Source organism: Macaca thibetana, chromosome 9, assembly GCF_024542745.1.
Source record: "Macaca thibetana thibetana isolate TM-01 chromosome 9, ASM2454274v1, whole genome shotgun sequence".
Lineage (NCBI taxonomy): Eukaryota > Metazoa > Chordata > Mammalia > Primates > Cercopithecidae > Macaca > Macaca thibetana.
This window is the reverse complement of record NC_065586.1, coordinates 96535552-96551732: the sequence shown is the minus strand read 5'-3', so window position 1 is coordinate 96551732 and position 16181 is coordinate 96535552. Positions and strand designations below refer to the sequence as shown.

The 16181-nt window shown below is 47.2% G+C and overlaps 1 protein-coding gene across 23 annotated transcripts in view; it reads left to right on the top strand.

The window, feature by feature from the left end:
- SEC31B (SEC31 homolog B, COPII coat complex component) overlaps positions 1 to 15974 on the top strand; it is a 35670-nt gene extending 19696 nt beyond the window's left edge. For 13 of the 23 annotated variants that reach the window (XM_050804944.1, XM_050804942.1, XM_050804940.1 and 10 more), the window contains 16 exons: positions 841 to 915; positions 1169 to 1267; positions 1625 to 1724; positions 2218 to 2396; positions 2626 to 2752; positions 3142 to 3287; positions 3991 to 4164; positions 4864 to 5022; positions 10089 to 10266; positions 10657 to 10971; positions 11216 to 11274; positions 11581 to 11727; positions 12013 to 12132; positions 12533 to 12773; positions 12875 to 12946; positions 14151 to 14327. In XM_050804944.1, the coding sequence (XP_050660901.1) occupies positions 841 to 915; positions 1169 to 1267; positions 1625 to 1724; positions 2218 to 2396; positions 2626 to 2752; positions 3142 to 3287; positions 3991 to 4164; positions 4864 to 5022; positions 10089 to 10266; positions 10657 to 10971; positions 11216 to 11274; positions 11581 to 11727; positions 12013 to 12132; positions 12533 to 12773; positions 12875 to 12927 (2172 nt within the window). In that variant the 3' untranslated portion in view covers positions 12928 to 12946; positions 14151 to 14327. Of the gene's footprint in view, positions 1 to 840; positions 916 to 1168; positions 1268 to 1624; positions 1725 to 2217; positions 2397 to 2625; positions 2753 to 3141; positions 3288 to 3990; positions 4165 to 4863; positions 5023 to 10088; positions 10267 to 10656; positions 10972 to 11215; positions 11275 to 11580; positions 11728 to 12012; positions 12133 to 12532; positions 12774 to 12874; positions 12947 to 13176; positions 14328 to 15295 lie in introns of those variants that run through there. The other 10 variants (XM_050804949.1, XM_050804948.1, XM_050804947.1 and 7 more) reach the window with 8 other exon arrangements.
- Positions 15975 to 16181: the final 207 nt, after the last annotated feature.

Here is a 16181-nt window from a genome sequence, read left to right as displayed (position 1 = left end):
TAGCTAACCAAGATTGCGGGGGCTTCAGAAAGGCTTGCTCCTTGGTATTTGGGAGATTGAATGGGAAGCTGACTTTGTTTACTGTATCCGTGCAACTTCTACCAGAGGTCTTCTCAAAGAAACATTTAGACTCACAAGACTACTGTAGGCTACACTTGGCAGCAGTCTCCTCGGAAGGATATGGGATGGGGACTGCAGCAGGGTAGCATCAGGCAGGTGTCTTCTGTGGGAGTCCTTTCAGCAGTCATGCAGTAATTCTGAGTTCTCTTCTTCAGCCCCCCAGAGATAGCTCAGGTGCAAGGAGTGAAAATATACATCAGGCAGGTACGTAAGTTGCCCTGACTTAGAAGCTTCTTGCCCACAAGAGCCAATATGTCTTGTACTAATTCTAAAAGCATAGCTTCCAGAGTCCCTGCAAGGAATCTGTCCAGTTACAAGAGCCACTGCAATCAGGGAAACACATAGCATGTTGTCCACATTAATTATTTCTAGATTACATAGTTCTAGTCCAGATGCAAGTTACCAATCACAGGCATATTGCCTAGGAACAGCTGATACTTTACTCTCACCAGACTACCAGGGTAATAGTGCTAGGAAGACAATGAAAGGTCAAATTCTCATGTGCAAGGGGCAGGGGGCTATGTTAACACTGCCCATAGCCCATCAGTAAGTTAGATCCGGGGGGGAAAGGGAAAGATGGCACTGGACTGCTGAGGGCACTTCTAGTAGTACAAAGAACTATATTTGGAGGTATATTGGGACAGATGCCCAGCTTCGTGTAGGAAGAGCATCATTTATATTCATTTAATGGAATCTTTTCTGTGTTCTATGGTTTCTTAGGTGACCTTAGAGCAAGACTCCAGAATGAAATTCCTAAAGCTTTTAGGATACAGTAAAGATGAGCTTCAGAAGAAGGTAAGCTGCTTTTCACATCAGAAACATGTACTTGTTGAAGAGAATGTTGCCAGACTAAACCATCTCAGAATACCTCTTCCTGGCCTTATTGCATATGTGAGCATTTAACATCCTGGAGTTTGTTTTTTTCTCAGAAAAAATAGATCAGGGATCTTAGAGAGTCCGGTCGGTGGGGTATGGTGGCAGGAAAAGAGGATAATGCTTATTTGATCTTTCGCTGGAAAGGGCTGTTTTCATAGGTCTCTCCCTGCAGGTGGCCACATGGTTGAAGAGTGACGTGGGGCTAGGCGAGAGTCCTCAGCCCAAAGGAAATGACCTCAACAGTGACAGACAGCAGGCCTTCTGCAGTCAGGTGTGGTAGGAGCCCAGTCAGCCTGACCTAGGGTTACACAGGAAACCTGCCTTTTGGGTGTCTTTCCCTTCCTGGCCCTTTTCATTGCTCTCTGTAAGTGCTTAGCATTTGTATAAGTCTTCAGACTCCTCACTCTCTTAGAACCAGAGTGAGACACAGAGTCCCTAAGCTTTTGGGCTGGAAGTGGAGAGCTGTGTCTTAACCGTGAACTATGGCCCTTCCCAAACCTTACCTGGCTATATTTTTGGTTTTACCCATTAACGACCAAATAGTAGAACTCTCAGAGCTACTAAGCCAGCTCTCTGTCTGTCTTCTGGATTCATCCCTAGGTAGTCACCTCTGTCCTTCCTCATACAGGCCTCCAAACACACCACAGAGGAAGCCTCTGCTTCCTCAGCCTTCTTTGATGAGCTGGTACCTCAGAACATGACTCCTTGGGAGATCCCCATCACAAAAGGTACCCTGACCCTGAGGGAGAGAGTCCCTGCTTAGGACTAGGTGGGCCCGGAGGTTTTGGACTTGAGAGAGTCCCTTCTTGTCCCCTGCCTCATGTCTTCCTCCCACCATCTCAAATGCTGAGTGAGTCGCCTACCAGTTAGAGCTCTCTCTGGCTGTAGATTTTCATGGATAGGTCCTTCCTATGGAAGGCCTTCTACCAACAGATTTTCTTCTATCCTTCTTGCTGAAAGGACTGTGGCCCTGCCCACTGTGATCAAGCACACCTCACACTGTGCTACTGCCACATCAGTTCCCTCCCTTGTCTTGGGCCCTGTCTTTAGACCTGGGCACCAAAATACATTTTATTGCCAAGGAATGAAGCTTGAGGGTTTAGTTTGGAGCCAAGCACGCTGAGTGATATAGAGATATAGAGGATGTGCTGTGGGCCCTGCAGGGGGCAGGAAGCTAGGGTTTGAGAGCAACTAATACAGAGGGGATGCTTCTGCCTGCAGATGTTGATGGACTCCTAAGCCAGGCTCTCCTGCTTGGGGAACTGGGTCCGGCTGTGGAGCTGTGTCTAAAGGAGGAGCGCTTTGCTGATGCCATTATCCTGGCCCAGGCTGGGGGTGCAGATCTGCTGAAGCAAACACAGGAGCGCTACTTGGCCAAGAAGAAAACCAAAATCTCCTCGGTAACTGCCCGTCGTGCAGGAGAGGAAGGGAGGGGATTACTTGGACCTTGTGAGGTGGATACCCATACCTTGGGACCCGTGTTTGAGTATCTGCCTGCCTCTCTCTACTCTACCACCCCTACCTCACCCTCGCCCCTACTCAGTGCTCTAACAGGAGGCCTGTGCAGGACTCCTGCTGCCTATGCTGGATGGATGGCTGATGGCCTCTTTCACTCTCTGCCTATTACAGCTTCTAGCCTGTGTTGTGCAAAAGAATTGGAAGGATGTGGTGTGTACCTGTAGCCTGAAGAACTGGAGAGAGGCACTGGCTTTGCTACTGACATACTCAAGCACAGAGAAATTCCCTGAGCTCTGTGGTAGGTGTGGTCCCAGGCTTCAGGATGAAATGGTGTGACTCCAGCATGGAGTCAAAGGATGCATGCAGGAGGGAGGTGGAGGAGCAGCTGAGCTCTGGGAGGCCAGGCAATGTTGTCAGGGCTAGAATCTGGCTCAGCCAGGAGGCAGGGACCACAGCGCATGCCCCTACTTTCAGAGGGGATCCTTTGTTGTCCTGGTTTACTTTGTCTTGTCACACCATGATATGAGAACTTTCCCCTTCTCTGTACAGCAAGGTGAGTCTCAGTGTTGTCTTAAAGCCACTGCAGCTACTTGTCCCAGGCTCATGGTCCTCTCACTGTTTCCAAACAGGAGAAGGAGAGGCACACAGGCCAGCTGTGCCATTAATGAAATTTCCCTCTCTCTGCAGACATGCTGGGAACTCGCATGGAACAGGAGGGCGGCAGGGCACTAACCTCTGAAGCCAGACTCTGTTATGTGTGCTCAGGGAGTGTGGAGCGGCTGGTGGAGTGCTGGGCAAAATGCCATCAGGCTTTGTCCCCCATGGCTCTGCAGGTACCCCTTCTCTGCAGGGTACTGGCCACTCCATATCAGGCCCTTAGGAAGCTAGTGGTGGAGATGTGCAGAGCTAGCAGAGGCGGATCCTCTGGGACAGGCTGGAACCACGGCGTTAGGGAGGAGCGAAGGGTCCTGAATGTCTGGGATCTTCTCCTCTTCTCTCAGAGGAGACTAAGCAGCAGCTGCTTCAGTGTTAGTCTTTATAATTTTTTTCCTATTTCAGGTTTGGTTTTACAGATGTATTCAGTATTTGAGTAATTGTGACTTGGGCCTTCTATTAGCTACTGTAGAAAATTCTGTGGATTTAAACTGCCAGGTGTTCTGTAAGTGACCACAGAAAGTGGGGGTCACAGACTCATGGGAGAGATAAAAGTCGTACCTGAAACAGTTAGTATAACAGAGTCTGTGGTTGGTGACGTATAAGCAGAAAGGGTAAAAAAGCAAAAGGAAGAGGTAGAGATGTACCGAAATCTAAGACCACATGGGTCCAGTTAAATCCAATCCTAACAGCTTGGGAGGTGAGGCCAAGTGACCCTTCTCTGTCACGGTTCTTACATGTCATCATCTGCTGCCTTCACCTAGGTATGGCCAGGTGCCCTCTTCTCTACCCATAGTAGGAGATCCCTGAATAAGCTACCTGGACTTAGAGAGCAGGATATGCTTCAATGAAGGCTTACCACCCTCATCCTTGTCCTTACAGGACCTGATGGAGAAGGCGATGGTTCTTAACAGGAGCTTGGAGCTACTGCGGGGTCCTCATGGGGTGAGCCCAGGCCCTGCCACAACCTACAGGGTCACTCAGTATGCCAACCTCCTGGCAGCCCAGGGCAGCCTAGCCACTGCCATGAGCTTTCTACCCAGTGACTGTGCTCAGGTAAGTGGGGCCATGTGGAGAGAGCAAACCTTTCCATTCAGTCATCTAACATTGAGCACTTCTGTGTTCCAGGCACTATGCTAATGCTGAAGCTTCTAGGATAGATAAGATGGAATCCCTTAAGCACCTCACAATCTACTGGGGGAAGATCAGATGTTGATAACTTATAGCGCCGTAACAGAAGCTTATACTGAGCACTGTGGGAGTCCAGGGAAGGGACTGATTTTTGCCTGGAGAAGTCAAGGAAGGCTTCCCAATGGTTAAAACAGCTGAGCTAGACCTTCAAAGAGAAGTAGCTTACCAGCAGATATAGAGCATTCTAAGCAGAAAGAATAGCAAGGAGGGAGGCATGCAAGTGTTTGGCAGGGATTCGGGAACCTTGAGTCATTTCTAAGGGGGCTAGAGTATAGAGCGGGATTGTCCAAGGGTCAGAATACAGTCGTGGGTGCTTAGTTTCTGTTTCTGGTTGGGCCAGTAAAGCCCCTTCCTCATCCCTGTTTTCCACTTATCACGAGAGTCAGAAAGCAAAAACCATGACTTCAGGCTGCTAAAAACCTAAAACAACAAAACAGAACAACAACAACAAAATAAGACAGGTTGGACAAGCTTGGTGTAGAGGGTCAGCTGAAATTTGACTGCTACCGGGGGCCTTGATTGTTTTAATTTCTTGACACAACTGTTCCTCATTAAAACTTATAGCCACCAGTTCAGCAGCTAAGAGATCGGCTTTTTCATGCTCAAGGTTCTGCTGTCTTGGGCCAACAGTCTCCCCCTTTCCCCTACCCCCGGATTGTTGTGGGAGCTATCCCCCACTCTAAAGAGACATCTTACAGATTGGGATCCCAGCCTTCTCACCAGGTAAGACCTTACTTGTTAATTCATTTGTTCATTCAACAATATTTATGTGCCAAGCGTGGTTCTGGGCACTTGGAATATATTGTGAACAAAACTGATGAAAATTCCCAACTTCCGTAGAACGTAGATTCAGTTCTTTTTATAATAAATGACTGTTTATTGAACTACTAGGCTGTTAGGACATAAAGGTGCAAAAATCGTGATACTTGCCCTCAAGTAGCTCATAGTCTAGTGGAAAGATAGATATGTAAAAAATAGCTACAGTAGGCCTGGCACAGTGGCTCATGCCTCTAATCCCAACTTTGGGAGGCCAGAGTGGGCAGATCACGAGGTCTGGAGTTCGAGACCATCCTGGCCAACATGGTGAAACCCCATCTCTACTGAAAATACAAAAAAATGAGTTGGGTGTGGTGGCATGTGCCTGTAGTCCCAGCTACTTGGGAGACTGAGGCAGGAGTATTGCTTGAACCCGGGAGGCGGAGGTTGAAGTGAGCCCAGATCGTATCACTGCACTCCAGCCTGGGCGACAGAGCGAGACTCTGTCTCAAAAAAAAAAAAAAAAATTAGCTACAGTAAAATTCATAAATACCATGATTGGAGTATGGCAAGAGGCCATAAGATCACACAGATGAAAGCAGTTTACTCTGTATGGTGGGGTTGCGGGGGCAGTCCAGGGAGTGTTTCAGAACGAGTCTGAGGTTTGATCAGAGTCTCAAATATTAAAAGTTTTTAGCCAAAGGAATGAGCAAGTGAAGACTGTTTCAGGCACAGAGAATAGCATGTACAAAGGCACTGAAGCAAGAGTAAGCTGAGGCCTTTTGAGGATTACTAATATTTAATTGGGGCTGCAACACAGGTGTTTATGAAGTTAGATGAAGCTGGAACAACAGGTTCCGGAGTCAGATCACTAAGGACCTAGCATTCTGTGCTAAAGAACTTAAACTTGACAGGGAGGAGCTATTGAACAGTTTTGGGAAGAGGAGTGACATAATTAGCTGTATGTTAGGAAGGGCCAGTCTGGAGGGAGTTAGGCTATAGTATGGGATGATGAAGACATGAAATAACTAAAGCTGGCCAGTGAGGTTGGATTTGAAATACTTAGTACTTAGTAGATAGAACTGACAGAATTGCTGATAGTTTGGAGAGGTGTGTGTGTGGTTGGGGGACTGAGGGAGAGGAAAGAGGTTCTGGCCAAAGTGCCCAGGGGGATTGGGTACTGTTAAGATGTGAGGCCAGAAGTTTACTAGACGAGCTGGGGAACAGAATCCAGGGAGGTTTGGATACAGAGTTATCTGGCGGAAGCTCTGATGGCTCATCTTGTCCCACCTTCAATCCCCACCCTAATTCCTTTTCTTTTTTCCCTCCCTTTCCTCTGTCCCTTTCTTTCCTCACTTGTCTCCCCTTTTCCCCTTCCCCTCCTCTCTTCTCCTCTCTCTCTCCCTCTCCCCATCTCTTTTCATTTAAAAATAACTATAGATTCACAGGAGGTGGCAAAGAGATGTACTGGGGTGTCTCCTGCGTCCCAGCAACACCCCACCCCATGTCAGCATCTCACACGACCACAGTACAGTATCAAAACCAAGAAATTGCCATTAGTACAATCCATGGATTCAGATTTCAGTCAGTCTCCACCAGTTTTACATATTGTTATATGTGTGTTTATGCAGTTTTGTCACATTGTGGTGTGTAACCACCACCAAAATCAAGATACTCAATTTTACCATCACCATAAAACTCTCTTGTGTTACCTTTTTTTTTTTTTTTTTTCCTGAGACAGAGTCTTGCTCTGTCGCCCAGGCTGGAGTATAGTGGCACGATCTCAGCTCACTGCAAGCTCCGCCTCCCGGGTTCACACCATTCTCCTGCCTCAGCCTCCCGAGTAGCTGGGACTACAGGCGCCCACCACCACGCCCGGCTAATTTTTTGTATTTTTAGTAGAGTTGGGGTTTCACCATGTTAGCCAGGATAGTCTCAATCTCCTGAGTGCTGGGATTACAGGCATGAGCCACCACACCCAGCCATCTCTTGTGTTACCTCTTTTATAGCTGCACTTATCCCGCGTCCCTCATCCTTGGCTTCACCAGTATGTTCTCCAGCTCTATAATTGTTTTTTAATGATTGTTACATAAATAGAATCATGCAGTATGTATCCTTTGGAGATTGGCTTTTTTCCCTTAGCATAACTTCTTTGAGATTCATTCAAGTTGTTCTGTGTACCAGTAGTTCACTCATTCTTATTGCAGAGTAGTATTCCATGGCGTGAATGTACCATGGTTTTAATTTTTTTTTTTTTTTGAGATGGAATCTCGCTCTGTTGCCCAGGTTGGAGTGCAGTGGCGCTATCTTGGCTCACTGCAAGCTCCGCCTTCCGGGTTCACGCCATTCTCCTGCCTCAGCCTCCTGAGTAGCTGGGACTGCAGGTGCCCGCCACCACGCCCGGAGAATGTTTTGTATTTTTAGTGGTGACAGGGTTTCACCGTGTTAGCCAGGATGGTCTCGATCTCCTGACCTCGTGATCTGCCCACCTTGGCCTCCCAAAGTGCTGGGATTATAGGCGTGAGCCACTGCACCTGGCCTCGGTTTTAATTTTTTTAGTGATTCAAACTTTGAAGGACATTTGGGTAGTTTCCAATTTGGGGGTATTATGAGTAAAGCTGCCATGAGTATTCAAATACAAGTTCCTAAATGACGTCTTTACTAGGTTCAGTCTTTCAGTCCATGAACGTGGCATGTTTCTCCAATGCTCTCTCTATCAGTGTTTTACAATTTTTATCACACCAATCCTGTACATATTTTGTCCAATTTATACTTAAGTATTTAATTTTTTTATTATCACCTGTCCGCTCATGCCTACTAAGTATTTAATTTTGTCTTCAGCAGTTTAAAATCTAATTTATTGGTTTCCACTTGTTCATTGAGTATATAGAAATGCAGTTGATTTTTATGTGTTGATCTGGTTATACCCTGTGACCTTCCTGAATAGTTGTAGAAGTTTTTTGTGGATTCCATGGGGTTTTCTATTAGACAGTCATGCTGTCTGCAAATCTGCAAATAGATAGTTTTCTTTCTTTTCAATCTATATGCATTTAATTTCTTTCTCATGCCTTATTGTAGTGACTAGGACTTCCAGTCTCTGTTAAATAAGAATAGTGAAAATGAGCCAGGCGCGGTGGCTCACACCTGTAATCCCAGCACTTTGGGAAGCTGAGGCGGGTGGATCACCTGAGGTCAGGAGTTGAGACCAGCCTGACCAACATGGTGAGACCCCATCTCTACTAAAATATAAAATTAACCGGGCATGGTGTTGAATGCCTGTAATCCCAGCTACTCAGGAGGCAAGGCTGGAGAGTCGCTGGAACCCGGGAGGTGGAGCAGTGAGCTGAGATTGTGTAGTTGCACTCCAGCCTGGGCAACAAGAGCAAAACTCCGTCTCAAAAAAAATAAATAGTTAACGTGAATGTTCTTGCCTTATTTCCAGTCTTAGAGGAAAAACATTCAATATTTCAGCATTAAGTATGATGTTAGCTTTAGGTTTTTCATAGATGCTCTTTATGAGACTAAGGACATTTCCCTCTATTCCTTGTGTCTTAGTCCATTTTGTGCCACTATAACAGAATACCACAGACTGGGAAATTATTTATAAAGAACAGAAATTTATTTCTTATGGTTCTGGAGTCCAAGATCAAGGCACCAGCAGGTATGGTTCCACTCTCAGTTCCAAGATGCTGCCTTGCTGCTGTGTCCTCACATGGCAGGCAGCAGATGTGCAAGAGAAAGCAAACCTACTCCTGCAAGTCCTTTTTATGGTGGCATTAATCCGTTAATGAGGGCAGAGCCCTCATGACCTAAACACTTCCAAAAAGTCCCACCTCCCAACACTGTTGCATTGAGGATTCAGTTTTCAACACATGACTTCGGGGAACGTATTCATTCAGATCATAACACCTTGTGAACTAGATCATGAATCGGTGTTGAATTTTGTCAGATGTTTTTTCTGCATCATTTCTGTGATCATATTATTTTCATTCTTTAGTTTGTTGGTATAGGGGATTAAATTGATTGGTTTTTAAATATATTGGATCAGCTTTGCATGACCTGGAATCAATCCCACTTTCTTGTGGAATATTATTTTTTATATACATTATTTGATTTTGCTAAAATTTTATTGAGGATTTTTGTGTCTAAGTTCATGAGAAATATTGATGTATAGTTTTATTTTCTGCTATCTTTTTCTGGTGTTGGCATCAGGGTAATACTGGCCTCATGAAATTAGTTAGGAAGTGTTCCTTCTATCTTCTGGAAGAGATTACGTAAACTTTGTATTAATTCTTTGACTGTTTGGTGAAATTTTCCAGTGAAACCATCTAGGCCTGGAGATTTCTTTTCTGGGAGCTTTTAAATTACAAATCCGGCCGGGCGTGGTGGCTCAAGCCTGTAATCCCAGCACACGAGGTCAGGAAATCGAGACCATCCTGGCTAACACCGTGAAACCCCGTCTCTACTAAAAAATACAAAAAACTAGCCGGGGTGGCTGGCGCCTGTGGTCCCAGCTACTCAGGAGGCTGAGGCAGGAGAATGGCGTGAACCCCGGGGGCGGAGCTTGCAGCGAGCCCAGATCGGAGCACTGCACTCCAGCCTGGGGCACAGAGCAAGACTCTGTCTCAAAAATAAATAAATAAATAAATTACAAATCCAATTTCTTTAATGATTATAGGACTATCCAGATCTTCTTTCATTGTGACTGAGTTTTGGTAGTTTGTGGTTCTTGAGGAATGGGTCCATTTCTGATTAAGTTGTCAGATATTTATGAATGTAAAGTTATGTGTAGTATTCGTTTATCTTTCTAATGGCTTCAGAGTCTGTTGTAATATTCCCTGTTTCATCTCTGATGATGATTTATATCTTCTCTCTTTTTATTTTTATCAGTTTTTAGATGTTTATCAATTTTATTGAATTTTTTCCTCAAAGAACTAGTTTTTGTTTCGTTAATTTTCCCTATTATTTTTCTGTTTTCTATTATTTACTTTTCTCTTTCCTTTCCAAGAGCTGATGTTTTTTTCTCTTCATAGGTTCCAACTCCGTCTCCAAGGCCAAGAGTTTTCACCCCTCAGTCATCACCAGTGATGCCCTTGGCACCTTCCCATCCTAGCCCTTATCAGGGCCCCAGGATGCAGAATATAAGTGACTACAGGGCATCTGGGTCCCAGGCCATCCAGCCTTTGCCTTTGGGCCCTGGGGTAAGGCCTGGTGAGTGAGTCACTGAAGATCTGTTTGGGCAGAGCACAGAGGTCTCAGGAAAGCAACTGGCATGGCCAGCATGGATTTGGGAAGCTGTATGTCTGTCTAGTGAGAGGAGCTTGGAAGTTGAAGTCTGAATTCCTAATGCTATCACTGGCTTCGTACCTTTGGCAATATACCAAAGTGTTGTGTTGCTTTATGTCAACCCTATGGGATTGTTTTGAAGGTCAAATAAGGAATACAGTTAAAAGTATTTTGTAAATTATAGATTTCCATATACATGTATTAATCATTTATTATTATTAATTTTTTATTGCTATCCTGTTTCTCCTTGATATGCTCTGAGATGCTCCTGAATTGAAGTTTAGTGACAAATGACCTATTTCTGTTCTACCTCAGCTTCATCTCAGCCACAGCTATTAGGAGGGCAAAGGGTGCAAGCTCCTAACCCGGTGGGATTCCCTGGGACATGGCCTCTTCCTGGTTCCCCTCTACTCATGGCATGCCCAGACATCATGCAACCTGGCTCTACCTCCCTGTCTGAGACTCCTAGACTGTTCCCTCTGCTTCCTCTGAGACCACCAGGTCCCAGCCACATGGTCTCCCATGCCCCAGCCCCTCCTGTGAGCTTCCCTGTGCCATACCCTCCAGGGGGCCCAGTTGCCCCATGCTCTAGTGTCCTCCCAACCACTGGCATCTTGACTCCTCACCCAGGTCAGTCTTCCTTCCATGAATCCCTCTTCTGGGTTATTGCCTCCCCTACCCCTCCAACTACTTTGGTAGTCTTTCTTCAAGTCAGAGGCTAGGGCCCTGTGGGGTGGAGGGTGGCCAGGAGTGTAGATAGTCTGCAGAGGGAGGTATGGTGGATTCCAACTCAAAGATGCTTCCAGCCTTCAGATCAAAAATTTCCAGTGTTTTTCGTTATGCCCCTAAAAACCTCCATCTTTTTATCCTATAGGACCTCAAGATTCCTGGAAAGAAGCTCCAGCCCCCGGGGGAAACCTCCAGAGGAACAAGGTCAATGCATCTGTCCCCACCCACTCCCTCGCACATTCACCAATGACCATGTTCTAATTCCTTAGAGGATTCAGTCAGTCCTTCCCCTTCTCAGACTGTCCCCGCCCTCCTCCCACTTACTCTTCTTTCCTCAGGACCCTCCTCTTTCTCTTTCCCTCTTACACACATACACCAGTCTCGTCACTTCCCAGTTTCCCATACTCACTCCTCTGCCTCCTTGTTCACTATCATTCCTGCCACTCCCTAAAACCAGAGCCATGGAGTCTCTCAGCTCAGACTCATGTGTCTTTCCTTCTGTCTCTTTAGCTGCCAGAGACATTTATGGCCCCAGCACCAATTACTGCTCCAGTTATGAGCCTCACCCCTGAGCTTCAAGGGATTCTTCCCTTACAGCCCCCTGTCTCCGGTGTGAGTCATGCTCCCCCAGGGGCTCCAGGAGAACTCAGCTTGCAGGTAACAGGAACAATGTATTCCCCTCCCTTGAGAAACCTTCCAGCCCTCCTTGGGTGCAAGTCATGGTAGATGGGCCTCATTCTTCAAGGCAGAGACCATCTCTGAGCTGAGGGAAACTGGGGACAGGTACCAGGTGTCCTTACTGCAGAGAAAGGGAGGCTGCTCATCTCCCCACCTCTGCTCTGATGGGAACAGTATGACTGTGAGTCACTGGGGACTAGTCCTTAGGGAAGCCATGAGAAGGACAGATTGCCCCTCTGGCCTTTCTCCCTGCTTCTTTATCAGCAGCTTCAGCACCTGCCACCTGAGAAGATGGAAAGGAAGGAGCTGCCCCCAGAGCATCAGTCCTTGAAGAGCAGCTTTGAGGCACTTCTCCAACGTTGCTCCCTGTCTGCAACTGACTTAGTGAGTCTGAACCTTCTCCACAGTGCCCTCCTCGCACCCCTCGCTGGTTCCAGGACCCCTCAGCTGTGGACCAGTTCCTTGTGTGACTCTCTTCTCACTGCCCTGAACATGCTGTCTCTATCTTGTACTTAATTAATGTCCATGTGGAGCTGGTGAGAGGCTTCGAGTCTGGTCTGAAGTCTAGCTCTTTGGCAGTAGGACCCAGCAGCATTGAGACCTAAAGGCAGCAGGGGTACTGGAAGGAGGGTGGAGCCAGGAGTAAGGAAGTCTGCCATTCCCTTGCTGGCTGTGTCGGCTTGAGCAAGTTGCTTACCCTTCTTGGGCCTTCATTCCCTCCTCTGTGAAATGAAGCCATTCTAGCTCTAATATGCTGTGATTCTTTTTTTTTTTTTTTTTTGAGATGGAGTCTCGCTCTGATGCCCAGGCTGGAGTGCAGCCGTGCGATCTCAGCTCACTGCAAGCTCCGCCTCCCGGGTTCACGCCATTCTCCTGGCTCAGCCTCCCAAGTAGCTGGGATTACAGGCACCCACCACCACGCCTGGCTAATTTTTTGTATTTTTTATTGGAGATGGGGTTTCACCGTGTTAGCCAGGATGGTCTCAATCCGCCCACCTCGGCCTCCCGAGGTGCTGGGATTACAGGTGTGAGCCACTGCGCCCGGCCTAATATGCTGTGATTCTTTATGGCCCTGTGTGGTGTTAGCCTTAGGGGCAGGGGTTGGAATCCATTTCTTTCCCTGCAGAAGACAAAAAGGAAGTTGGAAGAGGCAGCCCAGCGTCTGGAGTGTCTATATGAGAAGCTCTGTGAGGGGACAGTAAGTACACCTACCTGTGCTCCCACTGCCTCCTACCCTTCCACCATGACCATGGCCAAAGGAAGCCCAGTGTCTTTTCTTCCCATAGGTCTCACTGACCTGGGTTCCCCACAAAATATGTGCGTCTTGCCTGGACTGGGCCCAGAACTTAAGTCTTCCCTTATCCCTTCCATGCTGCCAGGGTAGGGACTAGGTTGGGCTCGCTAACCTAAGGGTCATTCCCTCCACAGCTCTCACCTCATGTCGTGGCTGGGCTCCATGAGGTTGCCCGATGCGTGGATGCAGGAAGCTTTGAGCAGGGCCTCACAGTGCATGCCCAGGTGGCGGGCTGCAGCAGCTTCAGCGAAGTGTCCAGCTTCATGCCTATCTTGAAGGCAGTCCTCATCATTGCTCATAAGCTGCTGGTCTAAACCAGGCGGCCTCTCTTGCTAGGAGGCCTCTTCTGCTGTTACTTAACTCCTCCCTGCAGAAGAGGGGACTTTTGCAACAGATTCTGTTTGTTTTTCCTGACTCTTTTCCTTGCTGCCAGGTATGTGATGCTGTAGGCTTGACTCCAAACCAGCTGAGTGCCTGCTTTTTACTCCTTTATGCCTGGCCTTCTAGGATCTGTCCAAGACACTCCAGGCCTGGAGGCAGGGCATAGAGTCAGTTCTTCACCCTCCCTAATACTACACTCTGTAAGGACCTGGGGCAGAATATCTTCTCCCCCAGGGATCTTCTGTTTACGTGGCTTCTGAGAGGGTGAACAGGATTGTTACTTTTAAGTCTACCTCTGCTGTGACCCATCATGTGGGTCTTTTGTTTCTCCCTTCTGTGGTTTATGAGCCTGCCCTTACCTTTTCCCTGTCTCTGACTTCATATTTCCAGGTCTGTATTTCTCTGTAGTCCAGGGTATGGGGTAGAGCTGACTGCTGTTCACCCTTTGAACAAGTCATGGATGTGAGGATGGGTGCTGAGGAGAACCAAGAGAGGAAACTTTGGCGCTGTTAAAATGGAATTTCTCATGTGCCAGCATTATTAAGGGTGGGCTAGGTTGGATGGAAGGTGAAAGGGGTGAACTGCCTTTTGCTGGAAGCTGTCTTAGGCTGTGAGATAGGAGCAGGGGAACCACAGCCTATGGGGAACTGCCCTTGACTATGTTGGAGCCTTAGCCCAAGGCCATTCCTTCTGTGATGATAAAGCCCATTTCTGTATTCTCTTCCAGCACTGCTCCTCAAGGGTTGGGGGCCCTTCTACCTGGCAGCCACCACATGTCCCAGGGCTACCTTCTCTGGCTGGATTTGCATTTGTGGCACTGTGTTTGGATTTGCATTTGTGGCACTGTGTTTGATGCAGTGATGTACTTAATGGTGCAATAAAGCTGCTTTGATTTGGTTTCCTCTGTCATCTCCCAGTCATTGTCTCCTCTGGGTTCTATTTTGCCATCACCTTCCTAGTCCTCTTTATTCTTGCTTCCTGCACCCTAGTAAGGCAGGGGAGAGGCTTAGGGAGAGATAAATCAAGAAAGTTAAAGGAAGGTGTCCAGCCCCACTGAATTAGGTTCTCTCCTTGCAGCATTTGTGGTCACTCTGCTGGGTGTGTTGGGGGCGGGGGGGTTGTCTCTCTTCATCCGTGCCTGGTGTTCAGTTCCAGGGTTTTCCGCACCCCACTTCAGGGCTGAGCTCAGCTATACAAAGGGACTGGGTGTGAAGCCAGGGGATACTAGCCCTAATCCTGTTGTAGATCCCATCATGTCTGTGGGCTAGATGTGTGTGTGTTTGGGAGGGAGGGATTGTTAGGCAGTATTTGTTTGTAAAGCCACTTGCTCTTCAGATAATACTTGCACTAACTTCTATTGATGAAGCAGTGTGAGCCCCAGCAAAGTCCTTTCCCAAAGTGTCTTTGAAGCCAAGAGCCCATTGAAGGGAAGAAAGGCCGGGAGAGGGGATTAGTTTGTTCAGCAGCTGTGAATTTCAGTGGGAGGTTGATGAACTCCGAAGTCTTTGTTTAAATTAAAGTGGGGGAGAAAAAAGCCGCTGCTGGAGCGAGAGCCCCACTTGGGGCCCTGAACTAACACAAGGAGAAGTCTGAGCTGCAGGGAGCTGTGTACTGACTGCGAAGACTTTTCCCAAACACTTTCGGAAAAGGTGTTGTGAGAAGACAAGGGGGCGGAGTGGCGGATTAGCATGTGAAATGAAGTTTTCATTGACTCCAGTGGGGGTAGAAGGCTATTTTAATGGCATTTTGTTCTCCTATTTTCTCTTCTTGAGCTCTTTAGATATATTGTTTTGCTAAGACAGGCTTTCTTCCCCCTTCTTTCCAGTCTGAGGATTGCCTCTATGGGAGCCAACATAAATATTTCTCCTCCAGGAATGCGGGTTAATTAAAAGGAAATGAATGAGTGGAAGCATCCAATCCAGACCTACAATAGGCGAGTGCCCTGGCCTGCCCTCCCCTCCCACCACCGCCAGCACCACCAGCGCCGAAGACGACCCGGTCTCTGTCTTTGCCCTAACCTGCTGCTAAGGCCAGTTGAGACTGCGATTCTTTTCAAAAAGAAAAAGCTCTGCCTGTGTGTAGGCTCACAGGCCAGGGACAGGAAGGAGACAGTGTTTTGCCCACCCCAACCAATTTCCTTGTCACTTCTCAGGACCTCCCTCTGTTTCTGTCTTCTGACTGAGACAGATGGGCTCCTGAAGAGCACACGAGAGGTGGGAAGGGGCCTGTGCTCTGCACTCACCCCACAGTAACTTACTAGTTGGGGGAAGAAGCCAGTCATCTTTCTCAGCATCAGTTTAAATCTGTAAAACAAAAGGTTTGACTAGCTGACCTCAAAGATGTCCTTCCCAAGCACCATTTCTGGAGTTGCCTACTTTGTAAAGGGACCACGGCCCTGGCGATTTTGTATAAGATGAGAACTTAAACTCCATGATGCAGCAATGGCGGTAGTTGTTCACCACTGTCTCCACTCTGGTGTTTGTTGAATGAACAAATGAACAAGTGGATATTGCAAAAGGAAGGGAAAAGCATACAGATCCAAGGCAGCTCAGTCATGTTTTCTTGATAGAACTGGAATGAATCTGGTATCCATTTGGGGATATAAAACAATAGCCTATGAAATAATGTTCTGGCAGCATGACATATTTAGAGAGCTGACCTGCAGTTATCAAATATGAAGCACAATAGTTCTCCTGCTTTTATATGCTAAGAGACTTCCTGGAGAATGCAGCTTTACTTTACAACATTGTACTTTTAA